The sequence below is a fragment of the Trypanosoma rangeli genome (genome assembly GCF_003719475.1).
Source record: "Trypanosoma rangeli strain AM80 chromosome Unknown Tra_15.4_contig_00313, whole genome shotgun sequence".
NCBI lineage: Eukaryota > Euglenozoa > Kinetoplastea > Trypanosomatida > Trypanosomatidae > Trypanosoma > Trypanosoma rangeli.
The window spans coordinates 1-22,378 of record NW_021706058.1 but is presented as its reverse complement, the minus strand read 5'-3'; the positions used below and the strand labels follow the sequence as shown (position 1 = coordinate 22,378).

At 48.7% G+C, this 22,378-nt stretch overlaps 12 protein-coding genes across 12 annotated transcripts, besides 17 other annotated features; 11 read left to right on the top strand and 1 right to left on the bottom strand.

The window, feature by feature from the left end:
* Positions 1-2: 2 nt before the first annotated feature.
* TraAM80_07478 (uncharacterized protein) lies at positions 3-299 on the bottom strand (the record flags this gene model as incomplete). Its single annotated transcript, XM_029384268.1, has 1 exon — positions 3-299. A coding segment is annotated over one exon (297 nt), but the record flags the coding sequence as incomplete, so codon positions are not given.
* Positions 300-310: 11 nt separating this feature from the next.
* Positions 311-340: a microsatellite.
* Positions 341-619: 279 nt separating this feature from the next.
* On the top strand, positions 620-1,606 carry TraAM80_07477 (protein phosphatase 2C; the record flags this gene model as incomplete). The annotated part of the gene is made up of 1 exon (XM_029384267.1): positions 620-1,606. One exon carries the CDS (start codon positions 620-622, stop codon positions 1,604-1,606), a length of 987 nt encoding a protein of 328 aa, XP_029235891.1.
* A 179-nt stretch (positions 1,607-1,785) lies between these two features.
* Positions 1,786-1,809: a microsatellite.
* A 291-nt stretch (positions 1,810-2,100) lies between these two features.
* Positions 2,101-2,149: a microsatellite.
* Positions 2,150-3,057: 908 nt separating this feature from the next.
* Positions 3,058-3,095: a microsatellite.
* Positions 3,096-3,350: 255 nt separating this feature from the next.
* Positions 3,351-3,995, top strand: TraAM80_07476 (uncharacterized protein; the record flags this gene model as incomplete). The annotated part of the gene is made up of 1 exon (XM_029384266.1): positions 3,351-3,995. The coding sequence occupies one exon, from the start codon at positions 3,351-3,353 to the stop codon at positions 3,993-3,995; it is 645 nt and encodes a 214-aa protein (XP_029235890.1).
* Positions 3,996-4,083: 88 nt separating this feature from the next.
* Positions 4,084-4,110: a sequence feature (A-rich).
* Positions 4,111-4,113: 3 nt separating this feature from the next.
* Positions 4,114-4,145: a microsatellite.
* Positions 4,146-4,557: 412 nt separating this feature from the next.
* TraAM80_07475 (uncharacterized protein) lies at positions 4,558-7,395 on the top strand (the record flags this gene model as incomplete). The annotated part of the gene is made up of 1 exon (XM_029384265.1): positions 4,558-7,395. One exon carries the CDS (start codon positions 4,558-4,560, stop codon positions 7,393-7,395), a length of 2,838 nt encoding a protein of 945 aa, XP_029235889.1.
* A 124-nt stretch (positions 7,396-7,519) lies between these two features.
* Positions 7,520-7,543: a microsatellite.
* A 205-nt stretch (positions 7,544-7,748) lies between these two features.
* Positions 7,749-9,068, top strand: TraAM80_07474 (uncharacterized protein; the record flags this gene model as incomplete). Its single annotated transcript, XM_029384264.1, has 1 exon — positions 7,749-9,068. One exon carries the CDS (start codon positions 7,749-7,751, stop codon positions 9,066-9,068), a length of 1,320 nt encoding a protein of 439 aa, XP_029235888.1.
* Positions 9,069-9,457: 389 nt separating this feature from the next.
* TraAM80_07473 (transporter) lies at positions 9,458-10,870 on the top strand (the record flags this gene model as incomplete). Its single annotated transcript, XM_029384263.1, has 1 exon — positions 9,458-10,870. The coding sequence occupies one exon, from the start codon at positions 9,458-9,460 to the stop codon at positions 10,868-10,870; it is 1,413 nt and encodes a 470-aa protein (XP_029235887.1).
* A 287-nt stretch (positions 10,871-11,157) lies between these two features.
* Positions 11,158-11,187: a microsatellite.
* Positions 11,188-11,800: 613 nt separating this feature from the next.
* Positions 11,801-12,814, top strand: TraAM80_07472 (uncharacterized protein; the record flags this gene model as incomplete). The annotated part of the gene is made up of 1 exon (XM_029384262.1): positions 11,801-12,814. One exon carries the CDS (start codon positions 11,801-11,803, stop codon positions 12,812-12,814), a length of 1,014 nt encoding a protein of 337 aa, XP_029235886.1.
* A 423-nt stretch (positions 12,815-13,237) lies between these two features.
* Positions 13,238-13,270: a microsatellite.
* A 38-nt stretch (positions 13,271-13,308) lies between these two features.
* On the top strand, positions 13,309-15,684 carry TraAM80_07471 (putative intraflagellar transport protein IFT88; the record flags this gene model as incomplete). Its single annotated transcript, XM_029384261.1, has 1 exon — positions 13,309-15,684. One exon carries the CDS (start codon positions 13,309-13,311, stop codon positions 15,682-15,684), a length of 2,376 nt encoding a protein of 791 aa, XP_029235885.1.
* A 352-nt stretch (positions 15,685-16,036) lies between these two features.
* Positions 16,037-16,090: a microsatellite.
* Positions 16,091-16,423: 333 nt separating this feature from the next.
* Positions 16,424-16,458: a sequence feature (A-rich).
* Positions 16,459-16,506: 48 nt separating this feature from the next.
* Positions 16,507-16,545: a sequence feature (A-rich).
* Positions 16,546-16,571: 26 nt separating this feature from the next.
* On the top strand, positions 16,572-17,447 carry TraAM80_07470 (uncharacterized protein; the record flags this gene model as incomplete). Its single annotated transcript, XM_029384260.1, has 1 exon — positions 16,572-17,447. One exon carries the CDS (start codon positions 16,572-16,574, stop codon positions 17,445-17,447), a length of 876 nt encoding a protein of 291 aa, XP_029235884.1.
* A 435-nt stretch (positions 17,448-17,882) lies between these two features.
* Positions 17,883-17,906: a microsatellite.
* Positions 17,907-18,090: 184 nt separating this feature from the next.
* Positions 18,091-18,125: a microsatellite.
* Positions 18,126-18,218: 93 nt separating this feature from the next.
* Positions 18,219-18,857, top strand: TraAM80_07469 (pre-rRNA-processing protein TSR2; the record flags this gene model as incomplete). Its single annotated transcript, XM_029384259.1, has 1 exon — positions 18,219-18,857. The coding sequence occupies one exon, from the start codon at positions 18,219-18,221 to the stop codon at positions 18,855-18,857; it is 639 nt and encodes a 212-aa protein (XP_029235883.1).
* A 245-nt stretch (positions 18,858-19,102) lies between these two features.
* Positions 19,103-19,124: a microsatellite.
* Positions 19,125-19,447: 323 nt separating this feature from the next.
* TraAM80_07468 (mitochondrial RNA binding protein 1) lies at positions 19,448-20,071 on the top strand (the record flags this gene model as incomplete). The annotated part of the gene is made up of 1 exon (XM_029384258.1): positions 19,448-20,071. One exon carries the CDS (start codon positions 19,448-19,450, stop codon positions 20,069-20,071), a length of 624 nt encoding a protein of 207 aa, XP_029235882.1.
* A 562-nt stretch (positions 20,072-20,633) lies between these two features.
* Positions 20,634-20,670: a microsatellite.
* Positions 20,671-21,421: 751 nt separating this feature from the next.
* TraAM80_07467 (uncharacterized protein) lies at positions 21,422-22,165 on the top strand (the record flags this gene model as incomplete). The annotated part of the gene is made up of 1 exon (XM_029384257.1): positions 21,422-22,165. The coding sequence occupies one exon, from the start codon at positions 21,422-21,424 to the stop codon at positions 22,163-22,165; it is 744 nt and encodes a 247-aa protein (XP_029235881.1).
* Positions 22,166-22,288: 123 nt separating this feature from the next.
* Positions 22,289-22,303: a microsatellite.
* Positions 22,304-22,378: the final 75 nt, after the last annotated feature.

Below are 22,378 nucleotides of genomic sequence, written 5' to 3'. Positions count from 1 at the left end.
ACTGCTCCAAGGAAGGTGACCAAGAAGCCAGCCACCAAGAAGCCAGCCACCAAGAAGCCAGCCACCAAGAAGCCATCTGCAAAGAAACCGGCCACCAAGAAGGCGGCGGCGAAGAAGCCCGTGGCGAAGAAGGCGGCCAGGAAGGCTCCCAGGAGGGCAGTGAAGAAGGCGCCAAAGAAGAAGTAGAGTCTTTCCTTTTTGTCCAGCGGTATCGCCCTGCGGGTCGTCTCTCCGGTGCACCTGACAGCCGAAGTGGTGCTCTTCTGACTTGTGGGGGCGGTGTGCTGTACATTGCCCATTACTAGATGTTTTTGTTTTGTTTGTTTGTTTCTTTTGTGTTCCTCATCGCCAGTGATGGCGAGCTGCGGTTGTCATTCTTCCGGGTGTGCGTCGCTTGCGTCTCCGCGAAGGTGTTGTGGCAACGAAGTTTAGATTGTTAGTTTATTTTAATTTTATTTTTGGGTTGCTGTGTAGAGCTGTGTATGTGAGTGTTTTTGATTTTGTTTTTTGTTTGTCATTGTTATTGGTTTGTTTAAAAAAAAGAATATCTTTTTTTTTTTTTTGTATATTAGTAAAAGGAGCGGGGACTGTTCTTAGTTGTTCTCGTTTTGTGCGAGTTATGTCGCGGGCGTTGTGCAGCTTGGGAAAGGATAGTTTGTTTAGTTTTTACTGCCGTTGTGTGCAGTTTTTTCCTCATCCGTCGAAGCAGGAAAGTGGTGGGGAGGATGCCTTTCTTTCTTTGGTTGGGGTCCAAGCTGTATTAGACGGGGTGAGCTGGTGGAAGGAACATACTGCTGTGGATGCGGGACTGTATAGTGCGGCTCTTGCGCGAGCCATGTATGCTTACGTTGAGGAGGAATTGTTGGGGGACAACCCACCTTCCTCTTTTGCGGTTTTACAGCGGGCGTACGATATTTGTAAGTCTGACGAGATTGAAGGAACTGCAACAGCGTTGGTGGCAACACTTCAGACCCCAACTGCGGATGAGGTTGCCTTAATGGGCTTGCGAGATAGGCAGAAGAATTGTATTTTAGATGTCTGTAGTGTTGGGGATTGTACTGCGCTGGTTGTTCGGCGAGGCAGGGTTGTTTTCATGACGGAAGAACAAACACATGACTTGGACTTTCCGTACCAGTTGGGGCGAGGTAGCAGTGACACGCCTTCTCGTGGACTGAAGTACCGTTTTCCCGTGGAGTGTGGTGATTTACTTTTTCTGGGTAGCGATGGTGTTTTTGATAACGTTTTTCCATGTCGTGCCGCGGAACTAGTGTGGTCACCACTCAATGAAGTTTGCTCACGGCATTCACCGGGAGTGCTGGCGACACCGCGGACAGGGAGACGGATCGAGTTCTTTGAGGACTTGACGCGCGCCATCGCGAAGGGCTCTGAGGATGTTGTACGGGAGGCGCGAAACTGCGCGAGGGAACTTCATGTTGACACCCCATATGCACGCAAGGCGGTGGCGGGCGGCGCCTACTACGAGGGCGGGAAACAGGACGACATGACATTTTTGGTTTCTATCATTGGCGATATGGACTCGGACTCCGGCGAACGCACCATCCGCAGCGCCGTGATAAACCCGTACCCGTACCGTGACTGGCCATGAGGGATGCAGTGATAGTGAGGGGCGGTGCGTCGGAACTCTGAAACCAGCAGTAAATAGGGGTGGGGGGTGGGGGTGGAAAGGAATAAGGAAACTGAGGAGTTTTATAAATACATCAAACAAAACTGAGGGGAGGGGGTATGGAAGTGGATGTGTTTTTATCTCACACCATGTATGATCGCCTCTCTTTCTCTTTCTATCTCTCTATATATACATGTGTTTGCCTGTACATTTCTGGACTATTAGAAGGAAGCGCGGTGGAGCAGTGAATATAAGCTTGGCACCTACATAAACATGTCTCCGTGATGCAAATCGATGTATCTCCGTCGTAAGACTCCGGCATCACCTTTTTTTTTCTTCATTTTCTAGTTTGTTGTAGGTTTTTGAGTATCGCCAGCTCTTTCTACGGCGGCGCTGTGCTGGACTTCAGTGTGTGGTTTTGCCTACGTGTGTTTCCGTGCCTGTTTCTACCTGTGGTGTCTTGTCATTCTCCCACTTTTATTTTTTGTTTTCTGTTGTTGGTGTGTGTGTGTGTGTGTGTGCGTGCATAGGATTTGATTATGCTGTGTGAGCGGCTTTATGTCTGTTCATTCTCGGGGCTTGTCCTTTTCTCCTTCTTTTATCTCTGTGTTTCCCCCTTTCCCCTCCTGTATGCTGCTACCGCAGCTGCAAGCGCCACTCCCCTCGCGATTGTTTATATTAGTGTTTCTTCTTTTGTTGCGGGCAGTGGACTTGTCTACTGTGAGAACGGAAGGAGAGTGAGTGCCTGGGCTTGAGCAAGTAAGTTGGGGCAAGTTTTGGTGCACCAAATGAAGAATGACCGAAAATATGATGAAGGAAGAAACAACAATGAAAAAAGGTAGTGAACATTACAGAAGGGGAAACCCTGTTGACGAAATTACGTCGGTGTTGGTGTAAAGGCTTACCGGGCTCCTGCTGTGCGGGTACACTTAAATACCCCCACAGCAGTGTGCGTACTGACATATGTATTTGCTTTTATAGATGCCAATTCTTTTTGACTGTCGTGGCTTTGTATAGAATTTTTTTTCCGTTTAATAAAAAAAAAGAAAAAAAACGAATGCGTTGTGGTTGTCAAACACATATTTCTCTGGGGAGGATGTTGAAGGTTCAGGAGCGGTGTGGGGTGAGTAGGGAAAGGTGCGCTGGAGCTGCTTTCTCTTTCAGTTTTTTTGAGCTTGATTCGCATTTTTTCCCCCTTTTTTTCTACGTGAATGATTGGACACTCTATTGACCGCAATTCAAGGTTTTTTTTCACCTCGTGCTTCTATACCTTGTTTCTGGGCTGGTGCGCGTGCGTGCGTGTGTCTGTGTGTAGAGGGGTTCTCCCGCTCGGGATGGTGCACGTGAATGCATATTAACCAAAATAATAATAAACAGCGAGGTAAGCTAAGGGTGAATGTGTGCGTGTGCGTGCTTACGTCGCTTGTGTGACCATATATATATATATATATATATATGGATATAATATATACTGGGCCCTCCTGCGTTGGCTTTTTTTTTGGTTTTGTTTTGTGCGCATTTCATTTGCCTCAACACAACGCCCGCATGCTTGTTTGTTTTGGGTGTGTTTACTGGAGGGGTTAGAGCGGATATCTTTTGGGTCTAAAGCACCTTGTTTTCTCTGTTTTTTGGTGTTCCTCGATTTCGTGCCCCTGCCGTCCACACGCCGTCACACTCCGTGTGTATTGAGAGGGACTCCAGGGAGAGCGAACGAAGAAAAAGGAGAATGAGTGGATGCGGTAGGAAACATCGCGCGAAGCACCTCACGCGTCAGTTTCTTGATGCAGATGGATGGAGCGGCCCTGCGCCCGGTGAGTCGATGGCGGTGTGCGTCGAGTCACCGCAGAGCCAGCATGTGCGTGTCCTCCTTTTCAATTCCGACGGTGCTGCCAGCAATAATGGAGACGTGGACGACAATGGCGCTGTGTTGCCGGCGGAATGCGTTGTTTTTGTCCCCGGAAAGTTCCGCAAGGTGATTTGGCTTGCGGTGAAGGACGTCATTGTGGTGGCGGATGGTACTACCGTAGCCTTCAAGCCGTCGCCTGATCAACTGAAGACGTTTTTTCGTGAGAACCCCGAGTGGAAACGGCGTCTGTCTGCAGCGCAAGAAATGGTGGAGACGTGCAGGCGCACAGTGGAACAAATGCCGCAGTATGTAAAGACGACACACACGACAACCTCCATGTTGGCTAAAGTCGCGGAGGAGGGCAGCGCAGGCGCTTCTGCCGATGTTGTGGAAGGTGGGGAGGACGAGGAGACGGGAGACCTGAACCCCAACAGGAACAACATTCGTCACAAGGCGCAGTTTTTCTACGATAGTGAGGGGGAGGAGGACGAAGAGGAGGAAGATGAAGAGGAGGAAGAGGGTTAAACGGAGGCATTTACCATCTTTTTGTATTTGGAAGTGGTCCTCTGCCTTTGCTTTATTAGTGTGGCGAAGTAAGCGTTTAACACGGGCCTTTTGTTTGTTTGTTTCTTTTTTTTTTACTAGAAGAGAAAGAAAGAAAGAGAGAGAGAGAGAACGCAGGAGTGCTTATGAGAACCACCAAGTCGATGAGTGGATGTGGTGGTAGCTCTCATCTTATTGATTCAACTTACATACATAGCTGCTTTTTCTCCTTCGGGTACATATGCGTATTAAGTGGCGTCTATTTCCTCTTTTCTTCCTTGTGGTTTGACTGATTTTTGTTCTACCGCTGATCACGCGGACTCACACGCATTATTTTATTGTTATAAGCATCAATTAGGCCTAGACTCCAGCGGTGGATCGAATACGGGAAAGGAAACGGAGTGGCCTTTGTTGCCCCTACCTATTTAAAGAACGTTATTAACTTTTCAGTAGCGGGATTTCCCCTTTTTTTTGTGTGTTATTTTGCTTGTGCCCTTTTTTTGTGTGCATCCCGCGCCTCCTTCATATTTGTTTGCTTCCAAGAATGGAGCAGATATGCCGAAGCGCGGCTTCCGGTACCGCGGAGTCCTCCTCACTCTCCTCAGTTTCGGTTGTGGGTGATGAGTGGGTCAGTATACGTGCGTACTTCATGGAGGTGCAGGCCGCAGCGGACGACGTGGCATTCGCTGAACTTGCTGGCCGTTTGCCACAGGTAGAACGTTCGTTGGAAGTAATACAGAAGTCACTTGTGCGAGAACGGCAACAGATGATGCTCCCCAGGCTTGTGTCACAGTCTCGAACAGTGGATGTATGTAATACAAACAGCGTCAGTAGCAGGAATGGTGTCTCCATGATGCCGCAGGGATCGAGTTCTTTGAACCACAGCAGTAGCAGCACCAATTATTTTAGAATCAAAACCAGCACGGATGGGGTCTCGCGATTACCGCCATGTTATGCATTTCTTTGGGGTGAACTATCCTCCACATCTCAGGAGGAGGGGAACACCGAAGCAGAGGAGGAACTGGCCCCCATTGGGCATGTGTTTCTTCTTTCCTTGTGTCAGTTTGCAAAACACAATGATCCACCGGGTGCCCGACGTATTATACTTAGATTTTTGACTCGTGTGTTTGCTGAGGCGGATCTTCCACGGCCACCCTGCATGGGGGACCCACCGCAGTCGTTGTTGCAGTTGTTCCCTAGCAATACAGTTGTGCCACTGATCGATATGCTGCGCCAGGTGGTGGCAGTGCTTCGACCAAAAACGGCAGGGGAAACAGAAGCCTTGGGAACGTCCTCAACATCCTACACCTCGGAATCAAGCACGGAAACGATGGATAATGAACGTGAGGCGCTTCTTGGCCTCTTGTGTGCTTTGACGGAACGGATGGAGGAAGTTCCTGCATTGGGGATGTTTTTTATCCCCGAGGCTGTGACCGATGCACAGGAGGAGGATGAGGAGGAGGCGGACCCGGAGAGTGGGCCTGATTCACCCCCAACTGTAAGATCTCATTTTAGCATTCTGCAAGAATTGCTGGTGTATGCCACTCTTTGTCAAGGGTCTGAGCAGTCAACGAAACGGTGTACCATTTATCAACTGGCATTGCAAGGACTGCTTAGCCTTGCCAAGTGCCCTGACCCACAAATCCAGGATTATGTTAAGAAGCAGACTGTAGTGGCGTCGGCAACTTTAGTTGGGGCCCGATCAACGCTTCTCACGTTGTGTAAGCTGCCTTACAAAGACGACACTTTTGCACAGCTCAAGTACCTTTCTGACGTACTGCGCTTCTGGTCGCAGCTCTTACTATTGTCTCCTGCTGTGGCGGAGGCTTGGAGCGTAGAGGCCATGATGGAGAGTAGTTTCGTTTGTGATGCGCTTGTGCCGCTGTTTTGTTCAGCGGAAGACAACGTGTACGCTACTGCGGCACTAGTAGCGGCCAAAACTATGCGTTTTGTTGGTTCATCGCCTCCGCTTTACGTTGCAGCTGTAACGCGCGCGTTGCTAAACACACGGGTTGATCTTTTGACGGGAAATCCGGTGCGATTGCCCGTTTCTTCTAACGAGGTGCCTTCCGCCACATCCTCAACGGTGTCTCTTTTAGACTATGCTTTGCTGCCACGTCTTGCAATGCGGAACGATGGTGATTGGAGCTGCACAGAGGTTACCCTGTACCTACTAGAGACCTTCGCGCTGCACGAACCAGTGCTCTTTATGGAGTTTGCATTTTCTCTGTCCATCGCTGCACTCGCCGAGGTGTATGTAAACGCCCTTCACCACAGTTTGCTGTCTAAACCTAAGCTTACAGCTATCAAACCGCCCCTCTTTACTAAGGTTGGGGACAATACGGCCATTACGAATCCTTCGCCAGGCAAGGCACAAGATGTGGACTGGCTTCAACAGTTTGCATTCAATCTAGACCTTTCCGCTGCAACAACATCTCCCTCGCTGGACATTACAGACTGCTTTTCTGCACGGTTACGAGCTTCGAGGGGAATTCTGCTGAGCACTCACGCAGAGGACATTGCGGAGGAGATCCTAGCTCGTCTGCTGCTTGTGGAGAGTCATGTCCCTGTGTGTATTCTTGAGAAGCGACAGCGTGTCATTAATCGTTCCTGCAGAAGTATGGGAGAGGAATTTGTGGGTTTTGTGCTTGAGGGTGGTAACCCTGGGGGTGCGTTGCAGGAAACTTCTTTCGTTTTTCCGGGCAAAAAGTTTGCAGAAGGTACACCCAATAACATTTGGTTTCACACCGGAGTCCACCAATCATCACTTGTGGGGCGTCTCTGCGAGATAACTTCGCAGATGTTGGCAACACCCTCTAGTGTATGCACACTCTTGACCCAACTGTGGTCCACCATCTGTGTTCTACCGGACTTTCGCGTCCTGTACACGCTCATGGACTCTGAGCACGGCCAACTCCGTCAGGCCTTATTTAAGCTGCGTGACGCTATTGATGAGGCACTCCAACACGACGAAGATGTGGTGTTTGCGCTTGCGTCTGCAGCAGCTGCTTTTGCAACGAATACGAAGAAGAAAGCAAGGTCCGTCGAGGTGGGGTCGGGTGACACATTTCCGGCTGAAGGCAGTTCTCCTACTTCCCTTGTACACAACACTGCCTCGCGTTTCTACACACGCGCCTACTTGTACTCGCAGTTCATTCAGCTTGGGAATTCGCTCTGCTGGGTGAAGAACCTCGTCAAAGAGGACTTTCCGAACCACGAGCTACTTTTTGCACTAAAGAAGCATAGAGGTTTTCTTGAGGCATGTGCATGTATTGAGGCGTTTCGCATGGAGCTGGACGCAGCGATTGGTCATGTGGCTCTTTCTCACAATCTTATGTGCCTCCAAATAGGGAAGGAACAGGCGCAAAGAGTTCCCTCTTAGACTTAGCCACATGACACCGCGAAGTACCATTGCTTCTTTTTTATTTTTTTATTTTTCGGTTTGTGTTTCAATGATTTACTTGTTGTTGGCGGTGGTTGCCGTAGATTTGTGCCACAGGCAGACGTTTTTATTATCATTATTTTATTATGGTCTTGTATTCTGTGGCATCTCCACGATTCTGAGGCAGGTGAACTTCATGAAGGGGTTTCTGTGTTCTGTTGCTTGCTTCTTTGAGCTGCCTTATTTTCTCATTTGTGCCTTTCCGATTCTCTTCTTCTTCCTCTGTTTTTTGTTGTTGTGAGTTTTCTTCTTTCGGTTGCCCTCATCCGCTGTGGGGTTTGGGGTAAGACCACATGGATGGCGGCAGTGAGCAACACGGAGGCACGCGCATCCTGGAGCTAGATGGCGCAACACTGACGTTTGACCAGTTTTGTGAGTGCTGTCTCAAACCAAACTTCCCCGCCATCATTCGCCGTGCTGTTCCCGAATGTGAGACGGACTCAACGGGGTGCTTTTGTTCCTCGCTGGAGCGAATGAGGTCACGCCTCGCACCCAAGAGCCTGATTGACGTATATGGGGAGGATCATCGTGTCCCAACGGCGGAAACCGTGACTGAATCGCCCTCTAATGTTGACCAAACTGAGTACATGTTGTGCCGTACAAGGTCGTTGAGTGAGGTTATGAAGTGCTGGCGCCAGAATGAGAGAGTGTTGTATTTGAAGGACTGGCATATGCAGCTGGACAGTGAGTCGCGTGCGACGACTTCCGACACTTCTCAATTGAAGATGGCAGGGTTGAATAAGGAGCAACGTGTCATGCACGGCGATGGTCTTTATCAGGTTCCCGCATACCTGGGTGACGATTGGATGGATAACTTCTGCCGGCGCTCACGAGCTGACAAAGTACATTATCACCATTTTGGTGGTGCAGATAGTGATTATCGTTTTGCATACATTGGGCCGCCTTCCAGCTGGACACCATTACACTTTGACGTGTTTGGAACGTACTCCTGGTCACTAAATGTGTGTGGGGAGAAACTGTGGTACTTTCCGTCGCCAGAGGGCAATCAGCGTCTCCTGGAAAACAGCTTCTATGGTCTGATGTTGCCTATTGACATTCGCACCACTACAGATGCTGAGCTGTGGGCAGTTCTGCAGCGTCCAGGGGATCTTGTGTTTGTACCAAGTGGATACCTGCATCAGGTTCATAATGTAAGTGGCCCACGCTTTCCATTACCCCTGAAAAACGCCGTGCGGGCTGAAAATTCGGTGGAATTTGATACATCCGAGAGTTTAGATAGTACAGAAGCTGACAGTGTTGCCTTGGTGATTTCTATCAATCATAACTGGTGTAATGAGTGGTGTGTTACGCGGATGGTGGAGGCCTTTTGTCGCGACGCCAATCGCATACGACAACTCTTGACGGAGAAGGATCGTATCCTGCTTTTTGGCGACGACCTCGCGGCGTGGCACGACCATGTGGAACAATTGTTGATTGGAGGCACCAATTGGAATTTTGCCTGCATCCGTAGTTTCCTGAAGCACGGCCTTGCTAGCCTCAGCACGCACGATTCTGGGTGTGGTGCGCAAGAGCGCCTGCGACGCATCCTTGAAAAATGCCTTGGTGATGTTAATGCCATCGAGTTGCGCATCACTCACATTTGTAGAAAGTGAGACATCGGTGTTGTGTTTTTACGGGTTCCTTTCGTTAGGCGTTTTTTTTATTATCTTGTGGGTGTGTGCGTGTAGATGTTTTTTTTTTTTTACTCCCCACTCACATCTGTCGGTGGGTCATGCGGATTACAAGTAAGACCACTGTCACTTCCGCTTTCTTCACAATCACACACTGCGCAGGATGTGTGTGCACCAAAAACTGTTGGCCATGGAATTAAATGTTTGTTTCGTTTTTGACTCTTTCTGGCCTTCTCTTCCCGCTGACGTTGACATTTTGTCTGCGCATATTACCGCGTTGGTTGGACTTGTGATGATGCTGTGATATAAGGATTTTTTTTTTGCCTTGCTTTTTTTTTTCTTTCGTTGCAGTCCACAGAGGTTTATGCGTCATGGCTTCGTTTTGGGATCTGGTACGGGAATGGGCAAGGCCCCTCCATATTCCTAATATTTTGCAGAGTTCCACCAACGGCGTGCGCAGCGCTCTTGTTCCTGTCTTTGCACGTCGTCTGGGATTGACAGACAGCCAGGTGGGCTTTATCATTGGCTCTGCAGGTATTGTTAAGGTTCTCCTTGATGTCGCCTTTGGATTTGCCGCCTCTCTTCATGGAACTCGCGTCATTATGATTGCCGGCATGTTGCTAAACGTTCTGGGTAGCATTGTGGCGATGTTTGCATTTTATTCTGCGCTTCTTACTGCGTCCATGCTTTGGGGTGCGGGTGTAGGCTGCTTCTTTGTGGCTCGGCAGTTCTTTGTTGCGAGGGCAGTGCCCCGCTCCATTCGTGGTCGTCTTATGTCTTTGGTTGGTGGTTTTACACGTTGGTGCGTCGTCCTGGGGCCAGCCATTGCCGGGTTGATGATAGATTTTGTAAGTGTTCGGTTAGCCGCATTCTCTATAGCGCCAATAAGCCTTACTTGCGCCTACATCGTGGCCACGAACGAGAAGATACGTGCTGTGGATGAGGAGATTAGTGAAGGAAGAGAGGATCATAATATTTCCAAGGAGTTGAGTCTCATGGTGGTGGCGTTACAAAAGTACTGGGATATTATTATACGCATCGGTGTCTATTCGTTTAACCTCGTTTGTCTGCGGCAGGGTCGGAGTATGTTGCTGGCACTTGCAGCAATTAATATGGGGCTTTCGGCATCTATGGTGGGCCTGGTTTTAGGATCCTCCTATGTCGTAGATGCCACTTTGTTTTTCCTGGGGGGGTATATCGTGGATAAGTTTGGTGAAATCTACACGACAATTCCTACCTCAGTGAATCTGGGTGTCGCATTCTTGGTACTTGCTCATGCTAATACTCTTGCTACATTGTTGCTGAGTGCTGTCTTGTTTGGGGTTGCAGACTCTACCGGATGTGGAATTTTGATGATACTCACCGCCGAACACTCTCCTCCCAGCGGTGGCGCCTCCTTCATGGGGCTGATGGGAACGGTGCAGGACTTGGGGCAGGTGGTCGGGCCTATGGTTTCTGGCCTAATTATGGAGTACTTTGGTTTTGCCAGTGTGTGTTACGTCCTGGGCGGTGTTGGGGCGCTCAATGCCCTCTGGGCATACTTCATGATCCCTGCGAAATCATGTACTCGCGTGGAGGAGGAGGAGGCAGCATCAAAGATAATAGACCCCGTTGCCCCCGCCGGCGATGCGACAATGGTGGTTGTGGAGGCAGAAGAAAGAGAGGCGGTTCCAGATGCCGAGGATGAGGGTGCCATACATTTGTTAGTAGATGAAGAACTAGAGGTGAGTGACGCCGAGGCTGGGAACGAGGTGAAGAAGATTGAGGTGCAGGAGAAAGGATGAAGTCTCGTTTGCTGTGCCTGATGATATTAAGTTATTGCTTCTAGAGACGAGTGGGGCGTGAGCGTAACAACGTTAGCTTCCTTCCCATTTGCTGCGTTGACGAACTCCGGGCGTGCTGCTGGAGCCTTTTATCCCAAGTTTCTTGTTCTCATGCAGTGAGGATTGATGTGGGAAACACGGGACCCGTCTCTATTTTTTCTTATTTGTGTATTTCCTGCGGTAATGCTGATGGAAGGGCAAACGAGATCGCAATAGTCTCTGCTTTTCTGCTTAATGACCTTTTTTTTTGTGTGTGTGTGTGTGTGTGTGTGTGTGTGCGTGCGTGCTTCCGAGTGTTGTTGGAGACAAAGAAAGACGGAGGCAAGGAGCGAGGGAGAGCATCTGTAGTATGTTATTTTGCCGTAACTAATCTCCTGCTTAATCCGTGGAAGTTGGCAGCAATGCTTTTGGTTTTGGTTTTAATTTATTTATTTTTTATGTTACTGTGCCACAGTTTGTGGAATTGTAAATTGATGGTGGATCCCAGGAGGAGAGCTCTTACTTTATGTATCTGTCCGCCTAGGAGGGGTGTGTGTTTGCCTTTGGAAGAACATGTAGCAGAGGTTCCTCAACGAAGGAGATGGGTGGGCAAGGGCACGGGAGTTCTCGGCAAGAGCAGACGGGGCCTGTGGTGAACAATCACCAATGCCCAAGCGAAAAACAACGTCAGCAACACCAAGAATGTATAAAAAATTGAAAGGCAGTAATAAAATTTACCCGTCACTTTTATGGCGGAAAGGCGTGACTCTACCATCTAGTGATGCTCTTTGCCAGTGGGTCTGTTACCTCTACGATTTGAGGTGCTACTTCCTTTTCTTCCTTTGAATGTGAATTTCTTTCTTTCTCTTTTTTTGCAGCAACAAGCGTAAGTGTGAGCGTGTGGCCTGTAGGATGTCTCTGCAGGCGCTGGGTTGGCTGAGCTCCAAACTTGGCATTAACATTGACGGTCGCGCAGATGCAGAGGAAAGGACTGGGTCAACTGCCTCCTCCTCCCCCTCTTTCCAGCGCCTGTCCAGTGCTGCCATGACGTTTGATATGTGTCTGCACAAAATTAATGGTGCGTTGTTTGGTTGCGACAGTGAGTTCGGCAGTGGCGGTGAGAACAATGTCTTCACCCGTAGAAGCGGCGTTGGTGGAACTAGCGGTGGAGACGAGGTGGAGCTGGATGAGAACGGCCTCCCCCTTACAAGGAACTGGTACTACTTTGATAAGCAGTTGAACCGCTGGAACGTAAGCCCTGATGCCCCCGCGCAAATTAAAGAGGAGTATGAGCGTAGGCTGAAGGAGGAAGACGACGAGCGAGAGGGGCGAAACATTCTTCCGCCACCGCCGCCGCCGCCGCCGCCGCCACCGCCTCCGCCTCCACCACCAGTCCCTTCATTCGCACCCGCAATGCCGTCTGTGCTGGGGGAGCATCCCTCCATGTATCAGGGATGCAACACCTTTTCACCTGGAGGGCCGCCATCGCACGAGCAACAGAGTTCGTATTCTCAAGGGTTATTTGGCACCCAACCGCTAACGGGGTCTTCGCTTCACCGACCGCAGTACGCCATGCCAACCTACTTTGAGCTGAGTACTCCTGCGCTGCATGTATCGACGACACACCCATCCACACCGCACCAATCTACGCACCAGCACCCACAACCACAATTCCAGCCCCAGCCAGGGAAGGACTTTTATACACACCCATATCAAAACCAGGGGGGATACACGCAGTTTCTTCAGCATCAGCAACAACAACAGCATGAACAAGGAGGACAATATCAACAACAACAACAAACACTACAGCCGCACGCCGTACAGCCCTTACCAACAACGGGTTATGTTATGGGCGATCAGAATCAGTTTTTTTCGCCTTCACTTCATGATTCGATGCCGGGATGTTCGGTGCAGTACCCTTCCTGATGTAGATGGGGGAAAACCATCGCCTAAGCATTTTCTTTTTTTTTTTTCCTCTTTTTCCCTACGTATATAATTGTATATAGGCTGTTATACATGTATAGAGGAACAGGAGAGAAAAAAATATATATGAAGAAGTGCTGCTCGTTTACCTTCCTTGTGAGCCCCTGGCAAGGCTGATGTTTTTCTGCTTGCATTTACATTCAACCTGAATGGATAAAAAGAGTCAAGCACAATTCGGGCTGTTTCCTGGTGTTTTTTCTATGCTCTTTGCTTTGGGTTTTCTCCCTGCCTATTTGTAAATATGTCTTTTTAAATATCTTCTGTTCTCACTTCTTTGTTGCCTCAATTTTGGGCGTATAAGATTCACAATAAGAGGAGTCTTGATAAATTTAGTAGCTTAGAAAGGGGGAGTTTGGAGCGAGCACATTTTGTTTTTGTTTTTGTTTTTGTTTTTATTTTCTCTTGAACTATTTTTTTTTTCTTTTGTGCCTCCCAAAATGATGGAGTTTGCACAAAATGATGACGCCGAGGAGGACGTTTATGCCGCCTTCGAACCCGAGACCGCCAATGCGTTTGACGCGTCCTCCAGAAACTTTTCTGGCGTTCAGGGGCACGAGGTGGTTGGCGGCGGCAGTGTCGGCGGTGTAACAAATCCACTGATGCAGGCTCCACCGTCAAAGTGGGGCGGTACAAGCATGGGATCTGCTTGGGGCGTTCCAGGGAGTCGGCTGGGCACTGTTGGCGGCAACGTCGGGGCGGCCCGCCCAATGACGTCCAACCGTGGGGTGGGTTTTAACGCCAGCCCTGCACTGTTTAACAACGGCGTCATGTTTGACCCCACGGGTCAGGGTCGGGTGGCGATGACGATGGGTCCTGCACCGCCGTTGAAGAAGCGTGGCGAAAACAGTCCCGAGGAACAGTGTGCGGAGGTTGAGAAAATGATCCATAAACTTATTGAAGAAAGTGCGGTGCTAGCGTTACAAAAGGACTACGGTGGGGCACTAGAGAAGGCCAAGGAGGCAGGTAAGAAGGAGCGTCAATTGTGTAAGCAACGGGAACAGCTTGGACTTGCAGATCAAATTAATGCCGATCTAACCTACGCGGTGCACTTTAACCTTGCTGTACAGTATCAAAATCATCAACTTTACGCAGACGCCCTCAATACGTACTCTCTCATTCTTCGAAATCTGCAATTTCCACAGGCCGCTCGTTTGAGGGTGAACATGGGAAATATACATGTTGCTCAGGGGAGGTACCTTCTTGCCATTAAAATGTATCGTTTAACACTTGATGAGACACCTACAGCTTCCAGGGAGCTTCGCCACAAGTTATTGCGCAGTATTGGTAACGCTTTCGTGAAGCTTGGTCAGTACCGTGACGCAGTTGTCAGCTACGAGGCTATCATGGAGGGCAACGGGGACATCAATGCAGGGTTCAACCTGTTGCTCTGTTATTATGCTCTTGGAGAGCGAGAAAAAATGAAGCGGACTTTTCAAAAGCTTCTCAACTGCAAAATGACGGGTGGCGAGGAGGACGAAGACACGGATGATGAGAAGAAGGATGTTCTTGTCGACGATGCGCTTCGCAAGAAGCTCAAGGAGGATCGAGCCCACTTTTTGAATTGCATCATGACTGCCGCTCGCCTTATTGCCCCTGCTATTGACAAGGATTGGCGTGCGGGATACGACTACTTAATTGAGCGTCTTCGTCACTACGATATGCGTGATTCCGCTTCCCATGTGGCAAGTGAGCTAGAGATGTGCAAGTGTCTTTACTACTTGAAGCACAAGAGTTACAGGGAGGCCATCGATGGCTTGAAGGCTTTTGAGAAGAAGGATAGAATGTTGCGCGCCCGGGCTGCGACAAATTTGGCTTACCTATACTTTCTTGAGGGCGATTATGACAGTGGTGAAAAGTACAGTGACATGAGCCTTGAGGCCAATCGTTACAATGCCAAAGCACTAGTCAACAAGGGAAACTTTCTTTTCATGAAGGGGGCCTATGAGAAGGCAAAAGGTTACTATAATGACGCACTTGCCGTAGAAGCCGACAACATTGAGGCCATCTATAACCTTGGACTTACAGCCAAGCGTCTTGGCCTCTATGAGGAGGCCCTGAAAATGTTTAAACGGGTACAGTCACTGGTAGACAGTCATGAGGTGGTGTACCAGATTGCCGACATCAATGACCTTGTGGGCAGTCCAAATGCATTGGAGTGGTTCAGTCGTCTCATTGGTCGCGTTCCAACAGATCCAAATATTTTGGCGCGCATGGGCTCTCTCTCCGCTCGTGAAGGGGACGACGGTCAGGCCTTTCACTATTATCTAGAGGCGTACCGTTATTATCAGGTAAATATGGATGTTATCTCGTGGTTAGGTACCTACTTTGTCAAGAACGAGGTTTACGACAGGGCCATTCAGTTTTTTGAACGCGCCTCGCAAATTCAACCTCTTGAGGTGAGGTGGCTGTTGATGGTGGCATCATGTCATCGACGTCATGGGGATTACGGGCAGGCCAAACGTTTGTATGAGGCTGTGCACCGCAAGTACCCGGAAAATATGGAATGTCTGCGATACTTAGTTCACCTGTGTAAGGATGCCGGCCTAATTGACGAGGCCAATGAGTGGTTTAAGAAAATCAAGAAGCTGGAGCAGCGCCAACAGGAGAAGACGGATGATGCGGGGTCCCAGGATGAGGATGGGGACGTCAAACACGGGGCGCGCACAGCCGCTAGTCAACGCGTCGTTGCTTCTGTAAGCACTCGAGGGGGTGACATGATGGAGGATGAGCTGGACGAGCCACACATTGCCTTCTCTGAGGTCAAACCAACGAACAACGAGGATGACGGTGAAATTGACTTGCCAGGGATTTGATGTATAGTGGGTGAAAAGCGAGGTAGGCGGTGAGTTGGGGGGGCGGGAGAAAAAAAAACAAGAAGAAAGCCTAGCCTGTACCATTAGAGAGAAGCGTTGCGCGGGTAGTTGGAATGTAGATAGACTTTTCTGGCTTTAGAGGAGAGACCAGAAGAAAAGTGCGTATATATATAAAAAAAAAAACACTATTCCATTTGTTCTCTGCAAACGCGAGGATGGACGTGCGCATCTCTCTGTGAGTGGTGCATGAAAAGAGCAGGGATGAACGTGAGCAAAGGGGGAAAGGAAAAAGGAAACAAGTGGGGTGATGGGTGGGGGTGGGGGTTAAGGGGATACAAGAGAAAGTGGAGGGAATCAAACAAACAAAAAAACAACAACAGAAGAAATCATCAACAACATTAAAACATATTGGTTCGTAGCATAGGTGTGATTTGCGATACGGTGCTGTATGTGAACTTTGCAAGTGTCTCACTGATGCGAGGAAACCGACTAATGGAACGGAGAGGCTTATTAGAGGTGTTGTACGGGGTTCGTGTACACAGTAATACGCACCGTTGAATTGAGTTGCTGTTCTTCCGCTTTTTTTTTTTGAATTGTGTTAATGTGTGCGCCTTTTTATTTTTATTTTCATTGGGTGTTGTCACATTGTAGATTGTGCAGCTTTCTTACGCGGAACCTTTGTTTCTCCATTACTTCTTCCTTGCATTTATCTATGCATATGTGTCATTTACTTCCGTGGTTGTTTTTGTTTTTGTTTTGCTATTTGATTTGTTTCCTTTCCGCAGTACTGACTGTGCCCTCTGTTTCTCTGTCCCATTTTCACTTTTTTTTTCTTTTGCGTGCTTACCTTTCTTTTCTTTTTGCCACTGCAACCTTCTGTAAAAGTCATGCTCAACACAACCCACACTGACGCTGACGCGGAGCACGTGGTGGTTTTTGTGTCCTTCCAAACGGCTCTATTTGTGGAGGGGTCAGCGTACACAGCGGAACTTGGGAACTGTGTACCCGTTGAGGGGTACTTCATGGTTGTCGCTAACCCTTGGGGACCGAGAGCGACATACGAAGTGATTTACGATAAAGGGTTTGCCTATTCTCCGTCAGTCAGACTGTTTACCGGTATAAAGAACTGGACAAGGAGGATTACAGATCGCCTTACGTTGAAACATGGCATTTCGCCACAGTTGCGAAGACAATGTTTAGAGAGATTGCCAACAAAACTGCATGTCTTGAGGTCTATGCGGGCATTTGAAGAGGCTGTGCAGAAGACGGATAATTCTATGATGTTTGTCAAAAACGAGACGTTGCCGCTGGTTTCTCAGTTGGAATGCGTACTAGATGCTGTGCAGCGTGTTAAAAGACGAATTTGCCCCACTGCATCAGAAGGCAAAATTGTTTTTTTGACACTTCGAGAGCGGCTTGATAGTGTGCACGCCTCAATGCGGTGGTTTGGTAGTGGACTCGCTCAGTTACCCCCATACGCGGTTGTTGCATTGGAGGATCTTATTCCTGCCTCGGAGGACTTAATTGAATTGTATGCGAAAACCGTCCGGTCGCTGAATTCCAATAGGTGTGCCGTGCACCCCACGAACCATAAAAACTGTTCTGGCCTTCCGTACAACTGCTGCCGTGAAGATGTCCGTCTGCTTCAACATGTAGGGGAGCATCTTATCGACTACCTTGAAGAGGTCGGTGCGGATGGTTTGCCTAAGCTAGTTGTCCCACCGAAAGTTCATGTATCGGACGGTGATAGTTCAACTGACTAGGGGTGAGGCTTAAGCTTGCTATGTGTATATACCATTGCATTACTGTCGTAGGCATACACTCACACATACGTACATGGATGTATGCATAGACCAATGAAGGACAGAGGGGTTGCCTTAGCACACGTGTGTTATTATTATTATTGCTTGAGGCAAATCGAATGAGTCCAAATTATATGTGTGCATTAAGCGGGTAATTATTTGTTTTGCTGTTTGACTTCCTGTATTCTTCCCATCCCCACCCCAATGATTGGTCCCCCTCTGCCGTCACGACCACAGGGTTGGTGAGAAGAGCCTTGATAGCACCGTTTTTTTTTTTTGGCGTTCTTTTGGCAGGCTTTCTCCCTGCGCTGGGCTCCACCACGCAGCGGGGTGACAGAGGTTGGGAATAATAGTGGTTCAGGAGAACTTGTGGGTGACGCATTTTTTTTTTCTTAATGTGTGTATATGTGTGTATGTGTGGGACACTCAAAAGGGGAACCCGTTATTCTGGCAGTCCGCCCTTTTCAAGGTGGGAGGGGTGAGGGGACGAACGAGCTATCATCACAAGCCCATTTTTTTTTTTTGTATTCCTTTGGCTGTTGCCTTGAAGTTTCTTTGTGTGCTGCGACACGAAGATTTGACGAGGACTGTCACTTTATACATCTATAATATATATATGTATATTATTATTATTATTATGCTTTACTGTGTGTTTGTGTGCGTTGGGTAGGTGGGGGTAAATTTTGATAGTGTGGTGGTAGTATCTAGGCTCTTACTTGGACAGAACAACATATGCAGCCACAACAACAACAACAACAGCCACTGCCGCCGGGATTCCCGTTGGTTCGCTCGCCATACCGAGCGACGGAGGCGCAGTTCCAGGCCTTTGTCCGCGGTTTGGACGCTGTTCTGAATCAATGGACCGCGCTTCACCTGGTCGCACAGCACTGTGATGGGCTGGCTCTTCAATCTATGTATCAGGAGCTCATTGCTTGGTTCCTGTCCGAGGGCGAATTATATTCTGATGACCTTGAAATTTTTTTTGAGAATTTTTTTACTGAGGCGCGCTCCGTTGTAATCGAGGACGATAGCATGAAGGAGGTGGGGGACGTGCTGCATGAAATGTACTGCCGTTGCTGCCAAAACGACTTTAGCCTGGTGGAGCAGTACTTGGCGAGCTGGGAGGTGTACCGACAGGTGAATCCAGTGCGTCTTTCGGTGGATGCCGGCGGCAACGACGACGAGGATGGGGTAGATGATGCAGTCGGCGCTGTACTGGGCACAGAGACGCAAGATATGCATCCGACCGCCAAGGAAGCGGAGGAAAGTGACGGGATGATGCCAAGCGCTCAGCAGAAGCCATGGAAAAAAAAGGGAAAGAAGAACGCCTACGAGCGTGACAGTGATGGCTGGTGCACGGTGCAGCGCTAGGCACATTGACACCAAAAAAAAAAACATTAAAAAAACCATCTTCGATTAATTAATTATTTTTTTGTGTTTACACCTTCATCCCGTTTTCACAGCTTTGAAAGGTGAGTTTGTGCGCCGGCTCATGGATCGACTTCTTATTACTTCACCTTGTGATTTTCTTGTTGTTTTTTCCTTCTTCTTATCTACGTTGCTCACATGTATGGTGCAAGCAATTCGAAGGGTAAAGCACACACACACCTGCTTTAATATATATAATATATATATATACTTATTTCAGCTGGGGTAAGGGCTGTGCAGCCATATTTGCATAACAAGGAATCAAATACAGGGCGCGACTGGTATAACATAGGAGCCCAATTTTTGTTTTGTTTTTGTTTCCCCTACAGTTGTTGCTTCATTATTCCCGTTAAATACTTGTTTTGCCGCTGCGTGGGGAAGGGGAAGGGGAAGGGGACAGTAGGAGTAATAGTAGCATTTGTCAGCAGGGGAAAACAAAACGAAGGTAGGAAAGGGGAGGAACAAGAAGAACAGAAAAGGCGTAGGGAACATTAAGAAGTCGGGGGAAATCATAAACAAAATAATAACGATCTATGCTGCGTGCCGTGTCCGGCAGAGCTTTTCTTGCGCGCGCCGCAGGGGCTCGCTGCGTTGCGGGAACTGCAGGTTTTCAGAGTTTACCGAAGTTTGAGATTCACGACGTCCGCGACGATCCCGCACTGGGAACCATGACGCGTGTGGCGGTTGACGGCAAGGCGTTGTTGATTTCCCAGTACCCGCAGCTTGGGCCGCGCAAGGTGGACCCGAACGATTTGAGCCCGCAGTTTGACGCGGACCGCCGCATCTCGGTAAGGTTGCGTCACGTGGATCTTGCTGCGTTGGTGTGCGTTTGCCAGAGCCGCGTGCCAAAGCACGAAATGGCGACCAGGGCCTACACCCTGGTCTTTGAAAAGTCGGTGGACGGTTACCGCCTGCACGGCAAGATTCATCGTGTGGCATCGCAGAAGATGGAGGATTGGTCAGTAAACTTTGACAAGCACTTTGCCGTGACGCTGGATCACTTCCTGGAAAGCGCCCTCACGGAGAGTTTTGGATTTCGCCAGCACTATGCCGTGCGGGTCTCTGAGGGTGGCGCACAAGATGCCGACACCGCTCTAGGAAGCGCTTCTCGCAGACAACAAAGGTTGAGGAACGCAGAATCGGCACAGCGTGGGTGAGTGGAGAGAATATTAAACTTGTTGGCGAACAGAAAACAACGCCAGGGAGGGAAGAAAGGGGCCGGAGGGAAAATAAACAACAAACAGATAGAAAGGAATAATGGTGTTGGAAGCTCCAATTTCGTACCTGTTTTTTTTTTTCTCCACTCTTGCATTTTGCCGGTGTCTTTGGGCATTGTCTTAATCGCTTTCAGTGTTTTTTATTTTTGTGTTCAGTGTGCTGCTGCTACTTGACTGGAGCCTGTGTGTGCGCGCGTTTTTCTTACTTTTTCATTATTTTTGTTTTCATTGCGTATGGGGTTGTCTCGTTTTCCCTCAGGAACTTCTTCTGTTATTTTTGTGTGTAAATTTCTTTTTTTTTTCACCGCTTTTTTTTTATTTTGTGTATTCGTGTGCGTCGCCCTCTGTGTCGTTCCGTTATGCATATGTGGTTGTGTGCCTCACTTTCCTTGTGTGCGGCCAGCCATATTGAAAGGCGACAAGAAAAAAACATAACTCAACGGCAGCTTCATTACTATTCTGTACGTCTTGTGGATCCAAATATATACAGTATATAATAAGCATATATATATATATATATATATATATATTATAATATACATAACATAAAGTTCTATAAATTTTAGTTTTTTTTTTTTTATTTGTGTGTGCGCGCTCGCGCAAGTGTTGCCGAGAAACATAAAAATTAACAAGCATCCATGTGGCGCAGGTGCATTAAGTTTCCCGCTGGATTTATCGCTCCTGCTGTGATCGTTCGCAGCATTCATGTGCGGGATCTACGCACCCGTGTGGAGATCAGCAAGGGAAACATGACGTACCCGGCGGTGCTGCTCTGGCGGTGGAAAAGCAACCGGCAAAAACATCTTGTGCTTAGCGTGCAGTCACCCGATAAGGCTGAGCTTGAGTCGTCAGCACTGCTCAAGTCGCGGTCGTCCTCGACGTCGTTGCCCTACTTCCGCAGATTACTTCTTTGGCCGTGTATTTCTTAGGCCATATCACGTGGCGCAGCTTCTGGCAGTGCTGGAGGGAAAGTTACCGCGGGTGAAGTTACTCAGGGAACACTCATCGCTTCTTCTTGAGCCTGATGCTGTGTCTGGCTCAAATGACGAGTCTGGACGCAGAGGCGTTAATGAAGCAAAGGATACTTCGACCGCATCACCGTCGATTTTTTCGCTCTCCGGGAAGTTGACGTTGAAGGTGGCCGCCACTGGTCAGCCACCGACTGCGGACTATGAGTTGCTTCAGGATGGTGATAACGAAACCGGCGAAACCTCCGCGGATGCAACGTATAATCTTGACGATGAACGCAGTTTTCGAGCAAAGTTACAGGATGAGGACCTGATTTTTATCATGAAGCACCTTGAAGCTGTACTTAGCGATATGTTCCGAATCGAGCACCGGTACCACGCGTTAGTGCTCTTGGATTACATTTGCAAGCGTTGCCAATGGAACGGTTGCTCCTTTGGCCAAGATGATCTTGACGCTGTACTTAGCGATATGTTGGAAATGGAGCACAAGGGCCAAGCATTCGGGCTCTCTAACCTCCTTCGCAATAATCCCCAATGGGGCAGTTTGTCCTCTGACCAACAAAATGACGCAAACTTGCAACCAGTGCCGCGCTACAGGAGCGAATTGGTGGGTACGTCAGATGTGCAGTTACCTTCGGGGGTTTCAGCGACGGCAACAACGAGGGTGGCCTCATCATCGATGACGGAGAAACCGACATCAGAGAAAAGTACTGTTGTTGGCGACTCGGGGTTGGCGGAGGTGGCAGGATTGACTGGTGGGGCCCTTGGTGCTGTTGCGGCACCACTTGTTAGCAAAGCAGTTCCGATGGCACAATCTGAGGAAAGCAAGGTGGAAACAGTGGGTCCAAGTGATGCGGGAGATGGGATTGAGCCTCCATACGGTGACTCCTACACGTCGGAAACAACTGCCGCGCGTTGTGTTGTCCACGATGAAGAGCACGACGATGAGGAAGATGATGAAGATGAAGGTGAATATGAAGATGATGAGGATGAGGAAGAAGATGATGATGATGATGAGGAAAAAGCGATGATGTTGATGATGATGATGATGAGGAAAACGCGATGATGATGATGATGATGATGATGATGACGATGACGATGACGATGACGATGACGATGACGATGACGATGACGATGACGATGACGATGACGATGACGATGACGATGACGATGACGATGACGATGACGACGATGATGAGGGTGAAAAAGGCGAGAATAGACGAAAGATAAACATGACATCGATGATGAAAAGGGCGAAGAGGAGAAGAATAATAGATTA